Source organism: Thalassophryne amazonica, chromosome 12, assembly GCF_902500255.1.
Source record: "Thalassophryne amazonica chromosome 12, fThaAma1.1, whole genome shotgun sequence".
NCBI lineage: Eukaryota > Metazoa > Chordata > Actinopteri > Batrachoidiformes > Batrachoididae > Thalassophryne > Thalassophryne amazonica.
In genome coordinates, this window is record NC_047114.1 from 81886123 (window position 1) to 81902502 (window position 16380).

Genomic DNA, 16380 nt, shown 5'->3' on the forward strand with positions numbered 1-16380 from the left:
CGTCAACTGTATCTAAATGAACATGAGAGGTGGAATACCCCGGCTTCACTGAGTAAAAGTGACCTGCATGCTTCTGCCTAAAACCACTGATTTCACTGATTTGCTCAAGTATCTGCCTGAAGAGCTGAACTACTTGGACTTAACTGGTTTAGACGGAAGGCAGCACGGTGGATGAGTGGTTAGCACTGTTGCCTCACAGCAAGAAGGTCATGGGATCAGTTCCCACCTGTGGCCTTTCTATGTAGAGTTTGCATGTTCTCCCCATGTTTGTGTGGGTTCTCTCCAGGCGCTCCGGCTTCCTCCCACAACTAAAGACATGCAGTGAAGTGAAATTTTAAATAGTCTGTAAGTGTGTGTGCATGGTGCCACGAACACCATGTTCGAGCACAAGGGTGTCCATAAGTGCATGTGGCACCAGGACACCCTGAGCCGGAGGTCGATGATCGACTTTGTAGTCGTATCATCTGACCTTCGGCCACGTGTCTCGGACACTCGAGTGAAGAGAGGGGCTGAGCTGTTGACCGATCACCACCTGGTGGTGAGTCGGATCCGCTGGGAGGGGATGAAGCCGGTCAGACCTGGCGGGCCCAAACGTATTGTGAGGGTCTGCTGGGAACGACTGGCGGAACCCTCTGTCAGCGAGGTCTTCAACTCCCACCTCCGGGAGAGCTTCTCCCAGATCCCGGGGGAGGTTGGAGACATGGAGTCCGAGTGGACCATGTTCTCCACCTCCATTGTCGATGCGGCCACTCGTAGCTGTGGTCACAAACCCGGTGGTGGACGCCGGAAGTAAGGGATGCTGTGAAGCTGAAGAAGGAGTCCTACTTGTCTTATTTGATAGGTGGGACCCCGGAGGCAGCTGACAGGTCCCGGCAGGCCAAGCGTGCCGCAGCCCGTGCAGTCGCAGAGGCAAAAACTCAGGTCTGGGAGGAGTTCGGGGAGGCCATGGAGGAGGACTATCGGTCGGCCTCAAAGAAATTCTGGCAAACTGTCCGACACCTCAGGATGCAGAAGCAGCTCTCCACCAGCACTGTCTACGGTGCGGGTGGGGAGCTGTTGACTCTGACTGGGGATGTTGTCGGGCAGTGGAAGGAATACTTCAAGGATCTCCTCAATCCCATCGTCACGTCTTCTGAAGAGGAAGCAGAGACTGGGAACTCAGAGGCAGACTCATCCATTACCCAGGCTGAAGTCACTGAGGTGGTTAGAAAGCTCCTCGGTGGCAAGGCTCCTGGGGTGGATGAAATCCGTCCTGAGTACCTCAAGTCTCTGGCTTGGCTGACACGCCTCTGCAACATCGCGTGGCCATCGAGGACAGTGCCTCTGGATTGGCAGTCCGGGGTGGTGGTCCCTCTGTTTAAGAAGGGGGACCGGAGGGTGTGTTCCAACTACAGGGGGATCACACTCCTCAGCCTCCCCGGTAAGGTCTATTCCAGAGTACTGGAGAGGAGAATTCGACCGATGGTTGAACCTCGGATTCAGGAGGAGCAGTGTGGTTTTCGTCCTGGTCGCAGCACACTGGACCAGCTCTACACGCTCCATCGGGTGCTCGAGGGTTCATGGGAGTTCGCCCTACCAGTCCACATGTGTTTTGTGGATCTGGAGAAGGGGTTTGACCGTGTCCCTCGGGGCACCCTGTGGGGGGTGCTCCGGGAGTACGGGGTCCGGGGTCCTTTGCTAAGGGCTATCCGGTCCCTGTACGACCGCAGCAGGAGCTTGGTTCACATTGCCGGTAGTAAGACAAACCTGTTTCCAGTGCACGTTGGCCTCTGCCAGGGCTGCCCTTTGTCACCGGTTCTGTTCATTATTTTTATGGACAGAATTTCTAGGCGCAGCCAGGGTGTAGAGGGGGTCTGGTTTGGGAACCACAGAATCTCGTCTCTGCTGTTTGCGGACGATGTGGTTCTGTTGGCTTCATCAAATCAGGACTTTCAGCGTGCACTGGGGCGGTTTGCAGCCGAGTGTGAAGCGTCCGGGATGAGAATCAGCACCTCCAAATCCGAGGCCATGGTTCTCGACCGGAAAAAGGTGCTTTGCCCTCTTCAGGTCGGTGGAGTGTCCTTGCCTCAAGTGGAGGAGTTTAAGTATCTCGGGGTCTTGTTCACGAGTGAGGGACGGATGGAGCGTGAGATCGATAGACGGATCGGTGCAGCATCTGCAGTGATGCGGTCGCTGTATCGGACCGTCGTGGTGAAGAGAGAGCTGAGTAGGGGGGCAAAGCTCTCGATTTACCGATCAATCTACGTTCCAATACTCACCTATTGTCATGAGATTTGGCTCATGACCGAAAGAATGAGTTCGCGAGTACAAGCGGCCGAGATGAGTTTCCTCCGCAGGGTGGCTGGGCGCTCCCTTAGAGATAGGGTGAGGAGCTCGGTCACTCTTGAGGAGCTCGGAGTCGAGCCGCTGCTCCATTCAAGGGTGTACCCCTCCTTAAGCCATATGACTGCTGGGATAGGCTCCAGCTCCCCCAGCTGACCCTTAATTGGAGTAAGCAGGTATAGAAAATGGATTCAGTGGGCGGATGGAACAAATTCAGTGCATCCGAAAAGTATTCACAGTGTTTCACTTTTTCCACATTTTGTTATGTTACAGCCTTATTCCTAAATGGAGTAAATTAATTTTTTTTCCCTTAAAATTCTACACACAACATCCCATAATGACAACATTTTTTTATTAATTTTGCAAATTTATTCTAAATTAAAAAAAACTAAGAAATCGCATGTACAGAAGTATTCACAGGTATGGGCTCTGCCTGGGTCACTCAAGGACATTCACAGACTTGTCCTGAAGCCACTCCTTTGATATCTTGGCTGTGTGTTTAGGGTCATTGTCCTGCTGAAAGATGAACCTTTGCCCCAGTTTGAGGTCAAGAGCACTCTGGAGCAGGTTTTGACACCTGGCATTCACACCAAAGAGTTCAAACTTTGTCTCATCAGACCAGAGCATTTTGTTTCTTGTGGTCTGAGAGTCCTTCAGGTGCCTTTTGGCAAACTGAGATTCCATCAGATTTTTGGTCACGTCCCTGACTAATGCCTTCTCCCCAATCTCTCAGTTTAGTTGGAAGGCCAATGCGAGGAAGAATCCGGGTGGTTCCAAACTTCTTCCATTTATGGATGATGGAGGTCACTGTGCTGATTGGGACCTTCAAAGCAGCAGAAATGTTTCTGTACCCTTCCCCAGATTTGTGCCTCCACACAATCCTGTCTCTGAGTTCTACAGACAATTCCTTTGACTTCATGCTTGGTTTGTGCTCTGACATGCACTGTCAACTGTGGGACCTTACATATAGACAGGTGTGTGACTTTCCAAATCATGTCAAATCAACTGAATTTACCCCAAGTGGACTCCAATTAAGCTGTAGAAACATCTCAATAATGATCAGTGGAAACAGGATGCATCTGATTTCAATTTTAAGCTTCATGGCAAAGGGTGTGAATACTTATGTACACGTAGTTTCTTACTTTTTCTTTTTAATAAATTTGCAAAAATCTCAAAAAATCTTTTTTACATCGTCATTATGGGGTACTGTCTGTAGAACTTTGAGGAAAAAAATGAATTTAATCCATTTTTGCAATAAAGTTCTAACATAAAAAATGCAGAAAAAGTGAAGCGCTGTGAATACTTTCCAGATGCACCGTGTGCCTTTTACTCACTGTAGCCAGAGTTTTTGACTTCTAACAAAGTTTCTACTTGATTTGCCCCGTTGGCTACTGAAACCTGAACATTAAACACAAGTAAATGAAGGTTTCCAGTCAGCTCAGGGTCTGTACGACCACTAGCATTAATCGCATTTGATTTAAATAAATATGTTTCAAATTTTTCCCTGCGTGCTAACAATAGAAACTGACATATCTTTTATATGGGACATTACTTTTTTAATAACAATTAACTTCAGTGCTGAAATTGGAAGTCTTGAACTGTATTTAAGGTGGTCATACCGTCCAGTCTGTAGCTCTGATTTGCTGTGGATGCTAAGCAGATCACCTCCAATTGCCCTGCAGTAATCTCTGGCTTCAAACCAGGTCTTCTCAGATGAACGTGGCCCTGTGAAGAACTAAAACAAGACAAGAGGCGCAGCCAGCTAAAAAAAAAATTGATGAATATTTGTGCCATGTGCATAACTGCACAAGTTGTACATCAGTTACAGATAAATGGCTTGGATCCATAAAATGTGTGAATGATTTCTCCTTATTGGTGCAGGAAAGAAGAACCCAGGGCCTGTAAATATACCAGTTGCCATGGCCACGCATCCCTCCTAGTGACCTTGTGTTGTTGAAGGGGAAGTTGCAAAAGGTCAGCTTTGATGCTGTTGCTTCTGTGACATTTTGCACCTGGAACTTCAACGATTTCCTTACCTTTCTTTTGAGCATTCCAATGAGTGAACTTCACAAAAGCAATGAAGGTCCACTCAAAAAGATATATATATATATATATGTGTGTGTGTGTGTGTGTGTGTGTGTGTGTGTGTGTGTGTGTGTGTGTGTGTGTGTGTGTGTGTGTGTGTGTGTGTGTGTGTGTGTGTGTGTGTGTGTATACTATTAAGGATAGTTCTACAATCATTTGGTCCAGCATTTGGTCTGATGAGTGTATGTAGACTATAGACTTCTGTACTTCTGTCCACACTGTAAGTGTACTGATCAGGACTTAATTAGTTGTAACTGTACCTTACTGCAGTAGTTTCGTGTTCCCACACGAAACCATCCATCAGCGCATTGAGGTGGAGTAACAGTCGGTGGTGCTTCAGTTAAAACCGCTCCCTGTGCCAGTTGCTTGCAGATGTATTTCTCCTTATTGGTGCAGGGCAGAAGATCCCAGAGGCCGGCAAAAATACCAGTTGTCATGGCCACACATCCCTGCTGGTAACCTTGTGTTGTTGAGGGTTTTTTTTTTTTGCAAAATATTAACTTTGATGCTGTTGATTCTGTCACATTTTTCATGTGGAGCGTCAAAGATTTTCTTTACCTGGCATTTGAGCATTCCAGTGCGTAAACTTCACAGTAGCCGTGTTGGTCCACTCAAAACTATCAATGTTTTTCTGGTTCGAGAGCCCGAGCCAGAAATACTTTTCTGGTCTTATTCCCACCAAGCTTACAAGGAACGCATTATCCACCCTGAAAAGTCACAGATTTTCTCACAAAGTCATTTAAAATAGTAAATTGTAAAACAGTAACTATTTAGCAGGGTCTCTAACACAGTGTGTGAGGATGTGACAGGTCTGCAGAGAGGTCGGCATGACATGATGGAGATAATAACTGTTCTTACCCGCTTTGAACATCAGCCATATATGAATCTGAACTCTTGCAGGCTTCGTTAGCTTCATCAAAGGTCTTTGTCTCCGATCCTACAAAGTAGCAGTAGGATCCGTGCCTTTTCCAGCCCTGGATTAGATCAAAAGCAGCTATGATTAGAGTTTTCATTTAAATACTGCAGTTCCTTTTTTTCTTGTTTTTGGCATTATCTTGTACTGATTGCATGGCAGGTTTACTCACACTTTGACATCCGATGTCCAGCTGTACTTCCTCTGCAGGACGTTGTGTCTCACTCATTTTCATACAGATGAAGCCTAATTTCTCATCACATGCACGGTCGGCCCAGTTCCCATTCTAGAGCAAAGAATGAACCCAAGAAAGACTTTTTTCTTAAGCAATTTGTAAAGAATAAGGTACACAAAGGCCACCATTGTTTGTCAATACAAGCTTTAAAGCAAAAGAGGAAGATTTTGTAAAGAGTAACTTGGGTGCTTTAATACAATAATAATAATAATAATAATAATAATCATAATAAAAACGTAAATTATTTGTGGTTTTTACCTGGAAGTCTGTTAAATACCAAATAAACAACAATAAATAAATAAAACCTAGATTTTGTTAGTTTGTAACATGATTATTTATTTAAAAATCATAAATGATCCTGATAAATCATCTGATCCTCAATAAAGGGAATTTGAATTATTATCTAAGTCTAATAATAGGCTCTAAGTTAAAGAAATAAAACTATGCATGAATACTTCATAACGTAATACTTTAATCAGATATTTAGATTCAAAAAAATGAATGATTATTTGTCTGTTGTAATGAATGTTGATGAACTCTTATTGAATCAGTTTTGGTTATGTTTTTGTTTGGGTACATATAGGTGCACTAGAATATACATCATCATGTGCACGTGCATCGACTCACCTGTCCCTTGATGACAACACAGTCCTCTGTGTCCATGGAGACGGTGGGTTCTCCGTACATCCAGCTTGTGAAGCTGACGGTAGAGTGATCGCTCCACTCAAACAGCCCTTCTGTCTTTATGTCATTCAGACCAATCCACAACTCATCAGTAGGCCCTGCGGACATAACAATGAAATCATGGTAAACCAGGAGATGAAGTATTCGCACACTTGCACAAGTTGTGCTTTGGGTGTTGCCAAGAAATATGTTGTTAATATAACCATTACCCTATAAGAAATATAATAACTGTGATTTTACAAAATCACCACAAAAAGTAAATAAGTAATTAAAATTCAAGTGGGTTTTTTTTTCATATACTGTAAATGCTGGGTTGTTGGATGATTCAAATATATTCATATTAATCAACATTTCAGATCGTCTTGTGTTGCTGTTGTTTTTCTTTTTTTTTTTTGTATTTTGGGGGGGGGGGTGGGGGGTGCTTGTTTTTGTAGTATGGCCAGAGCAAATTGTCACCCCACTGAGTTTGATCTACTTGAGGTTTCTTCCTGTAATAAAAAAAATGCAGACTGTTATTTGTTACCACTGTAGGCAAACTGCTTGCTAATGGGGTGGGTAAAGTCTAGTCCTGACTCATCTATATAATGTTGGGGTGACGCATGTTGTGATTTAATGTTGTATACTTGTGAATAAATTGAATTGAAGCAAATGGAATTTTAATCATGACATCACAAAAAAAATTAACGGTTAAAAAAAGCTACATCAAGTTAATTAGGGGTTATTTAGATGACAAATGGCTGCTAATCACTGATCAAAATTGCCATTTCTTTTTTTTTGTCAACTAATATTTTCAGTTTGACATTTGCTATAAGTTTCTCTAGGTGGACCTAGAGTTGCATCAGGAAGGACATCCGGCATAAAACAACAGTTGCTCTATGTTCTTTGTCTATTTAGTTCAAGAATATTAGTTTAGAAAAAGGAAATTTTGCAAGAAAACCTGAAACTTTCAGGATAGGTTCAGAAAAATGTGTTGAATCACACACCCAAAGTCCTCGAAAATTCCCTTTGTGACTTTTTCAAAATTCAAGATGGCATCCAAAATGGCCACCATTTCACTTACTTTGACGTATCTTTGGTTCTGGAAAGGTAAAAAACCTAATTTAAGTGTCTAAATGTATATATTAAGCCATGAGAAACTCAACAATGATCATCTAGAGGTTTCAAGTAAATCTTCAAGTAATATTGATTGAATTCTCACTTGCTTTTTCCCTTGAGATTATTTCTTCTTCCATATTTTTTTCTTCTTTCAGTGAGGTTTCACATTTTTCACACCACACACACACACACACACACACACACACACGCACACACAAAATCTTAACAGCTGCCACGTTGGATGATTTCTTAAATTTTGAAAAAGCCCACAAGAGGGATGTTCAGGAAGTTTCAAGTCTACATTGATGAAAGTGGACCTTTCTTAAATATTTCAGCTTGTTCTGCAAAATTTCGATAATTTCGACTTTTTTCGGATATGTGCTTGGGCTAATTAGTCAATTTGTTTAATTCTTTGGGTCTCACATTGGTCATAAGAAGATAAATCATAATTTTGCCAATAAAAGTGCATTGAGTCTGTGCTCTAATCTTTATGCTAAGGTAAGATGTAATTGTCTTCACCATATCCCAGCTGGGAGATGACAAAGCTCTGGTCCTCCACATTTCGGATGCTCACGAGGTCTCCTCCTTCTTTACGGCATTCTCTCTGAGCTTCAGACCAACTTTTCTTTGTACGGTGAAGATGGAAGCAGTGGCCGTTGTAAGGAATCCAGGGACTTGGACAAAATCCAGTTTCAACTAAAGAGAAAGGATAAGATATAGCAAAACTACGTGTGATGCTTAAACACAATGGGAGAAGGTATCTCAGCATACCTGGAATCTGAGGTGGTGGTGCTCCATCTTTGTAGCAGATGTAGCCAAGCTTCTTGGCACAGCTTGAGCTTTGCCACGTATATTGCACCGATGAATCAAGCAGGGCACAGTTATGTCCTGGGTTTGGAAGTGGGTTTCCTAAAACGCATCAAGTAATAAATTAAGATCTCCTGAGAAAAATCTTAAAATATGATCAATTCTAAAATCTCAAATATCGTGCTGTATTCACTTTCCTATGCTGTTCTGTAATATTTGGCCATATCAAAAGTAACTGTTTTGTATTTGAGAAAACATCTGAGAGCAGGATGAGATCGGTAGGGATAGTGCTGTGCCACGAGCAGCCACAACATAAAAAGTTTTAATAATTACATTAATACCTATACATCAATTATTACCTACACTGTAAAAAAGGTCTGTGAAATTAACGGGGAAACCTGTGAAATCACAACACAGAGCAGTGTTAAATTTACAGAAATAATGTATTAAATGTGGAATGAAGATGAACTGTGAATTTAACAGTACAAATATGTTAAAATAATCATACACCATTGTAGAATTTACAAATGACTGGAGTTTAAACACAGACAAATTGTAATACCAAAAAAACTGTACAATACAGTAAGATTTTACACATGAGAATTCTCACAAATAAAGTAAAATACTGATAATTAAGGATTTGAAAAAAGAGGTGATGTGTCTGTTTAAACTACATTTTGAGGATACGTAAGGTGACCATTTTGCAGAGAATTATCTTCTAAATAGACAATCAAATTACAACAAATTTACACTGTAAAATTTACATATTTTATGTAAAATCATTTACATATTCATTGTCATTCTTACACAGTTCCCCTGGCAACCACAGCTGCCGGACGTTTTCCTAAAAACAAGTGATTTTTTTTTTACAGTGTATGCATTAATGATACATTAAATCTATCTATCTATCTATCTATCTATCTATCTATCTATCTATCTATCTATCTATCTATCTATCTATCTATCTATCTATCTATCTATCTATCTATCTATCTATCTATCAACTCAAATTTATTATGTGCCTTCCTAAGCTATTCCAAAGCTCAGGAATAAGAACCATTACAAGATAATAGAGGTATTTATCCCTTTATGTATTTTTATGTTTTAATATAAGTATTTAATTGGCCTGCAGTATATTTCATGGAGGCACATGTTGTAATACTTAAGTCGAGCCCAATAAAATAAAAACCTGCAGATTTACCCACATTTTCACATTTAGCATTTGTTTATACAAATACACTGTTTTTGTTTGTTTGTTTGTATGTTTTGTGTTGGTTTTTTAAGTTGAGAAAATGAAAGACACAAAGCTGCACATTTTTAAGTTTCCTCAACTTAAAGTCATCACATCTGACATGTTTTTTGAGAAAACTTACTGAGTTATTACAACTTCTTTTTTTTCTTTTACAGTGCTGCAAAGCTGCGACCTATGCTAACTGCTCAACTCTAAAACATATTTATTTTATTTTGTATGCAATGAGAAGATGATTTTATTTTGTGCTTTTTATATTTGTTGGTTGGGTTGGTTTGTTTTGAATTATTATTATTATTATTATTATTATTATTATTATTATTATTATGTTTGAATTGTGACTTGTCTTTCCTGTTTTTTCCCCCTTTCTTTGAAAATTTTGTCTCAAAATGCTATATAAAGAAATTTTGTTGTTATTATTATTATTTGCCCAAGGATAGGGAAGTGTGGGATGAGTTGCCTGGTCTGCTGCCACTGTGACCTGGACTCAGATAAGCAGCAGAAAATGAATGAATGAATTAATGCATTTTTATCAAGGATACATTTACCTGGTTGCCATCACAGCCACCACCCACCCACCTACCAAAATTGTTGATTTGTGTGTGGTATCTTAATGAATTTATTTTTAAAACACTCACCAGAATTCCACCTCAAGTAACGGTACGGCTTCCCATCAGTCCAATGCCAACCGCTTTCTTGGTTCAGTACAAGGCCAATCCAAAGTTTGTATTTCTCTGATCCCAAAAGTGCTATTGTTGTGTTTGTGGTAGAGAGAGACAAATAAATACATAAATAACATTAAAAAATAATATGTAGTAGTTCCATGATAAACGTGTAATTGATCCAAAAAGAAAGTGATCCAGTGTACGTGCTTTTACAACCATAAGTTTTAAAACATGAGCACAAAAAGACCAACAAGTGTTTTAATCAAATATAATCTTTATACACATTTAAGTACAAAATTCCTCCCAAATTAACTTGAAACACTTATTTACTGTGTGCTTTAAAATATATTGTTTTTCTTTATGTTTTTAAGCAAGTGTTCCATATTAATGTAGCCTGAAATTAACTATATTATATTGATATACTGATTATGTTTAAGGTGCATGAGGTTATTGAGTTCATCCATCATTTTACAGCCATAGTACAGATTTCATATTAGTGCTGAGCTAATCTGATGTTACAGTGTTTTCTCTGTGCACACACTCACACTGATCTTTGGACTGTTTATTGTATCAAAGATGTTCATGATGAATTTAAGGAAACCACTTCCAACATCCAAGTACATACACACACACATACACACACACACACACACATATATATATATATATATATATATATATATATATATATATATATATATGTGTGTGTGTGTGTGTGTGTGTGTGTGTGTGTGTGTGTGTGTGTGTGTGTGTGTATTCAGAGCATTTCATAATCAACTCAGTTTTTTCTATGAAGGTTGCATTTTTTCAGATTTTACAAAATAACTGACTTATCATTTCATTAAAATTCTAGAAATTGACTGCAAAAAAGAAAAGTCATTATTATGATAATGCAAAAGTCTGACTCATTGAAACAAGATGAATAATGTAACCTTAGTTGGTAAAAGTAGGGATTTGTTTTTTCGAATTCTTTTTTTAACAGCTTAATCATGTATTCACTTACTCATGTTCAACCACTTACTCCAATTAAGGGTTGCAGGGGCTGGAGCTTATCACAGCAGTCATAGGGCGTGAGGTGGGGTACACCCTGGACAGGATGCCAGTCTGTCACAGGGCCACATATAGACAAATGAACACATTCACACCCGCATGCACACCTACGGACAATTTAAAGTTTCCAATCCACCTAACCTGCATATCACTGGATGTGGGAGGAAGCCGGAGCACCTGGAGAGAACCCACGCAAACATGGGGAGAACATGCAAACTCCACACAGAAAGGCCAGAGGTGGGAATTGAACCCATGGCTTTATAGCTGTGAGGCAACAGTGCTAACCACTAAGCCACTGTGTTGCCAAATCATGTATTAACATTTTTAAATTAAATGTAAATTAATTTTTTATAGCTTTTCATGCAGGTGTGTTGACGAAGAGGTTAAGTACACTTGGTTCCGGGTTCAAGGTCACCCCTGTGTACTCTGCGTGTAACATAGAATTGCATCAAGAAGGGCACCTGGTGTAAAACCTGTGCCAAATCAACATGCAGATTCGTAACAAATCTGCCATGATGATCCCAAGTGAAACGAGAGAAGAGATTTATATGATAAAGTAATAAATTTCATTTGAAACACTTTCATCAAATTGTAGTTGTTCAGTTATAAATTAGTAAACGTTATGGATTAGTACTAACTGACATTGGATCAGTACTCATCGGTACGCATCTGTGTCACAACCTCACCTGTCACAAAGGCCTGCTCGTGGGGATCACTGACGCTGACCAGGGTGGACCCCTGCTGCTTGCAGCTGGTATCTGCTTGCGACCACGTCAGGGCTGACTGTGTGTTCACCTGGAAAACCGCTCCTGTTACAGGGTTTCTCCTCCAGTGTTCTGTAGCTGTGCAATGAAATATGGAACATGGAACCATTTATTTCTTAAATTTTTAATTAACACCTAATGTCTTGAATTACAGTAATCTCATTAGAAATGTTGTTTGCAACAAAATGATTACAATTTAGAAGGATGTATTGTCTAAAGCTTCAAACATCATCGGTGTAGGATAAGTTTAGTCAGAAAATGAAGACAAACTGCACCGTAATACTTTTTTACATTAAAGACAAAGTAAATGCAAACTGCCCCATATGTGTATATATATATATATATATATATATATATATATATATATATATATATATATATATATATATATATATATATATATATATATACACACACACACACAAACTGCAGTTACCAATCCAAAAAGAAATAGCTCAATTAAATATGAAGTGTGTGAAGTAACTTCAGAGAAGGGAGGGTTTGCAGACTCCAGGCTGCTCAGATCTAATATGGGGAAGGTTGCAGCTAGAAAGCAATCAGCCAGTTCAATTTGCTGTACAAATTGCTGAGTATGGACTACACCTTACCCACCCTACGAATAAGTACATTTAGAACAATAACACAGGAAAAACTCCATTTTAACAGGAGGAAATATCAAGCAGACCAGACTCAGTGGGTGGCCATCTGCTTTGGAAATTCTAATGAGAGAGCAAGTCGTACAAAACACTTTTTAAAAAAATAACTGAACCAAAAATGCAGTAACATCTTCCAGAGAAGTTGGAAACTGAACCAAATATTGTGCAATGAAAGAATAACATCAGTGAAGTGAGAACAGTAAGAAGAAGCTTGGAGACCCACAGAAGCAGTGTGTGTGGATTCTGTCCAGAATCCCAAAAATGATCCTCTTTTTAACAAAATAGTATGCATCATTTCTAAGTAAGTGAAGTGCAAGGCACGCTATTATTTTTAAGACAACTGTACAAAGTGAGGCCTATTAGAAAACCTATTTCTATAGTACTTATAATTTATTTTAGTTTTTTAACCATATTAAGATGCGTGCAGACATGCCATCTCATTAAATTCAATGTCGGCACACAAAGGAAAAGTATGTTTCAGTTTCATCATTACTTGTTGGAATTCTTAGACCAAACTCGTAAGATAACCAGTACCGCAAAAAAAAAAAAAATAAATCACACCAATAAAACTATATATATATATATAGTTTTATTGGTGTGATTTATTTATTTATATATATATATATACGAGGTCGATTAGATAAGAAACCGACACTTTTATTTTTTTTTTAACTATATGGATTTGAATGACGTGCGATTACACCAATCATGCTTGAACCCTCGTGCGCATGTGTGAGTTTTTTCCACGCGTGTCGGTGACGTCATTTCCCTGTGGGCAGGCCTTGAGTGAGATGTGGTCCCGCCCTCTCGGCTGAATTCCTTTGTTTCACACGCTGCTCGAGACGGCGCGCGTTGCTTTATCAACATTTTTTCTGGACCTGTGAGGGATATCCGAGTGGACACTATTCGAGAAATTAAGCTGGTTTTCGGTGAAAAGTTTAACGGCTGATGAGTGATTATGGGGTGTTTCTGTCGGTGTAAGGACTTCCCACGGAGCGGGACGTCGCGCAGCGCTTCCAGGCGCCGTCGGCTGCCTGTTTCGACCTGAAAACATCCTAATTTAAGGCTTAATTCACCCAGGACGTCGTGAGAGAACAGAGAAGATTCAGAAGAGGCCGGCATGAGGACTTTATGCGGACATTCCATTGTTTGAGGACATTTTGTAGTGAAAGACATGCGCGCAAATTCGCCGAGTTGTTTCTGTGACGACTCAGCGAATCTGTGTGCGCCGCGACAGGAAAAACACCTCCGTGTTGAAAACCATTTGTAAAATTCAGGCGGCTTTTGATGGCTTTCAACAAGTGAGTAACTGAGAAATTGTTTAACAGCTTGGGCATGTTCCAACTTGCCCGTTAAGGTTTCCAACGGAGGTGTTTTTTCTGTCGCGACCCCCAGCGGTCAGGTCCGGCCCGACATGCGAATCTGCCCGCACCTTCATTCATTACAAAATCTCCTTTAACAGTGGAATGTCTGGATAAATTCCTGATCCCGAATTCTTCTGAAAGTTCTCTGTTATCTCACGGCGTCTTGGGTCCATATATATACATACATATATATATATATATATATATATATATACATACACATATATATATATATATATATATATATATATATATATATATATATATATATATATATATATATATATATATACACTCAACAAAAATATAAACGCAACACTTTTGGTTTTGCTCCCATTTTGTATGAGATGAACTCAAAGATCTAAAACTTTTTCCACATACACAATATCACCATTTCCCTCAAATATTGTTCACAAACCAGTCTAAATCTGTGATAGTGAGCACTTCTCCTTTGCTGAGATAATCCATCCCACCTCACAGGTGTGCCATATCAAGATGCTGATTAGACACCATGATTAGTGCACAGTTGTGCCTTAGACTGCCCACAATAAAAGGCCACTCGGAAAGGTGCAGTTTTATCACACAGCACAATGCCACAGATGTCGCAAGATTTGAGGGAGCGTGAAATTGGCATGCTGACAACAGGAATGTCAACCAGAGCTGTTGCTCGTGTATTGAATGTTCATTTCTCTACCATAAGCCGTCTGCAAAGGCGTTTCAGAGAATTTGGCAGTACATCCAACCAGCCTCACAACCGCAGACCACGTGTAACCACACCAGCCCAAGACCTCCACATCCAGCATGTTCACCTCTAAGATCGTCTGAGACCAGCCACTCGGACAGCTGCTGAAACAATCGGTTTGCATAACCAAAGAATTTCTGCACAAACTGTCAGAAACCGTCTCAGGGAAGCTCATCTGCATGCTCGTCGTCCTCATTGGGGTCTCAACCTGACTCCAGTTCATCGTCGTAACCGACTTGAGTGGGCAAATGCTCACATTCGCTGGTGTTTGGCACGTTGGAGAGGTGTTCTCTTCACGGATGAATACCGGTTCACACTGTTCAGGGCAGATGGCAGACAGCGTGTGTGGCGTCGTGTGGGTGAGCGGTTTTCTGATGTCAGTGTTGTTTAATCGAGTGGCCCATGGTGGCGGTGGGGTTATGGTATGGGCAGGCGTCTGTTATGGACGAAGAACACAGGTGCATTTTATTGATGGTATTTTGAATGCACAGAGATACCGTGACGAGATCCTGAGGCCCATTGTTGTGCCATACATCCAAGAACATCACCTCATGTTGCAGCAGGATAATGCACGGCCCCATGTTGCAAGGATCTGTACACAATTCTTGGAAGCTGAAAATGTCCCAGTTCTTGCATGGCCGGCATACTCACCGGACATGTCACCCATTGAGCATGTTTGGGATGCTCTGGACCAGCGTATACGACAGCGTGTACCAGTTCCTGCCAATATCCAGCAACTTCGCACAGCCATTGAAGAGGAGTGGACCAACATTCCACAGGCCACAATTGACAACCTGATCAACTCTATGCGAAGGAGATGTGTTGCACTGCATGAGGCAAATGGTGGTCACACCAGATACTGACTGGTATCCCCCCCCAATAAAACAAAACTGCACCTTTCAGAGTGGCCTTTTATTGTGGGCAGTCTAAGGCACACCTGTGCACTAATCATGGTGTCTAATCAGCATCTTGATATGGCACACCTGTGAGGTGGGATGGATTATCTCAGCAAAGGAGAAGTGCTCACTATCACAGATTTAGACTGGTTTGTGAACAATATTTGAGGGAAATGGTGATATTGTGTATGTGGAAAAAGTTTTAGATCTTTGAGTTCATCTTATACAAAATGGGAGCAAAACCAAAAGTGTTGCGTTTATATTTTTGTTGAGTGTATTATATATAATGCCTGCACAACATCCTGAAACAATGTGCTGAAGTTTGTTTATTCCAATTTTCCAGAGTTTTAGGGTTTGGCCAATTTTGCATCATTAACATCAACTGTTGCATTTCCAGAGTAAAGTCGTAGAGGTGCTCTCACCATATAGTACTTTTACTGTGAAGTACATCAGGAAGTGGTGAGTTACCATTTTGGATGCTCCAAAATAGTTTAAAAATCAAAGAATCTGAACCTTACATCTGAATATTCATTTCTACTTCATACAGACCGAATCATTTCAGTAAGCATTATAATAACTATACTTCAGTAGTTTTGAGTAAATCAGCTGAAAATCACACCGGTAAAGCAACTAACTAACAAGTGTTGACAACCACTCTACCTTCTTAAAGGTGTTACTCCTTTTTTCTTTTTCTTTTAATGTTTTGGTCATATAAACGATTTTGTTCAACACTACTATAATTTTGCTCCTTAGCATTCACATAAAGGATTCTCAGCGTTATACTGAGAACATGACCAAAATTTTCCTTGTCTTGAAACCATATATTTATTTATTTGTGATTTTTGACTAACTT

General features: G+C 40.3%; 1 protein-coding gene and 1 long non-coding RNA gene across 2 annotated transcripts in view; one reads left to right on the top strand and one right to left on the bottom strand.

Moving 5' to 3' along the window:
* Nucleotides 1-16380, bottom strand: part of LOC117521652 (macrophage mannose receptor 1-like) — a 52076-nt gene that overhangs the window by 33168 nt on the left and 2528 nt on the right. The window contains exons 4-13 of the mRNA XM_034182975.1: nucleotides 11792-11947; nucleotides 10029-10139; nucleotides 8106-8243; nucleotides 7854-8030; nucleotides 6183-6337; nucleotides 5493-5606; nucleotides 5266-5381; nucleotides 4966-5114; nucleotides 4668-4867; nucleotides 3942-4057 (exon numbers count right to left, since the gene is read on the bottom strand). Of these exons, the coding sequence (XP_034038866.1) occupies nucleotides 3942-4057; nucleotides 4668-4867; nucleotides 4966-5114; nucleotides 5266-5381; nucleotides 5493-5606; nucleotides 6183-6337; nucleotides 7854-8030; nucleotides 8106-8243; nucleotides 10029-10139; nucleotides 11792-11947 (1432 nt within the window). The remainder of the gene's footprint in view (nucleotides 1-3941; nucleotides 4058-4667; nucleotides 4868-4965; nucleotides 5115-5265; nucleotides 5382-5492; nucleotides 5607-6182; nucleotides 6338-7853; nucleotides 8031-8105; nucleotides 8244-10028; nucleotides 10140-11791; nucleotides 11948-16380) is intronic.
* The window catches only part of LOC117521653, a 60239-nt gene that overhangs the window by 32516 nt on the left and 11343 nt on the right, over nucleotides 1-16380 (top strand). The gene's annotated exons all lie outside the window — the stretch shown is intronic.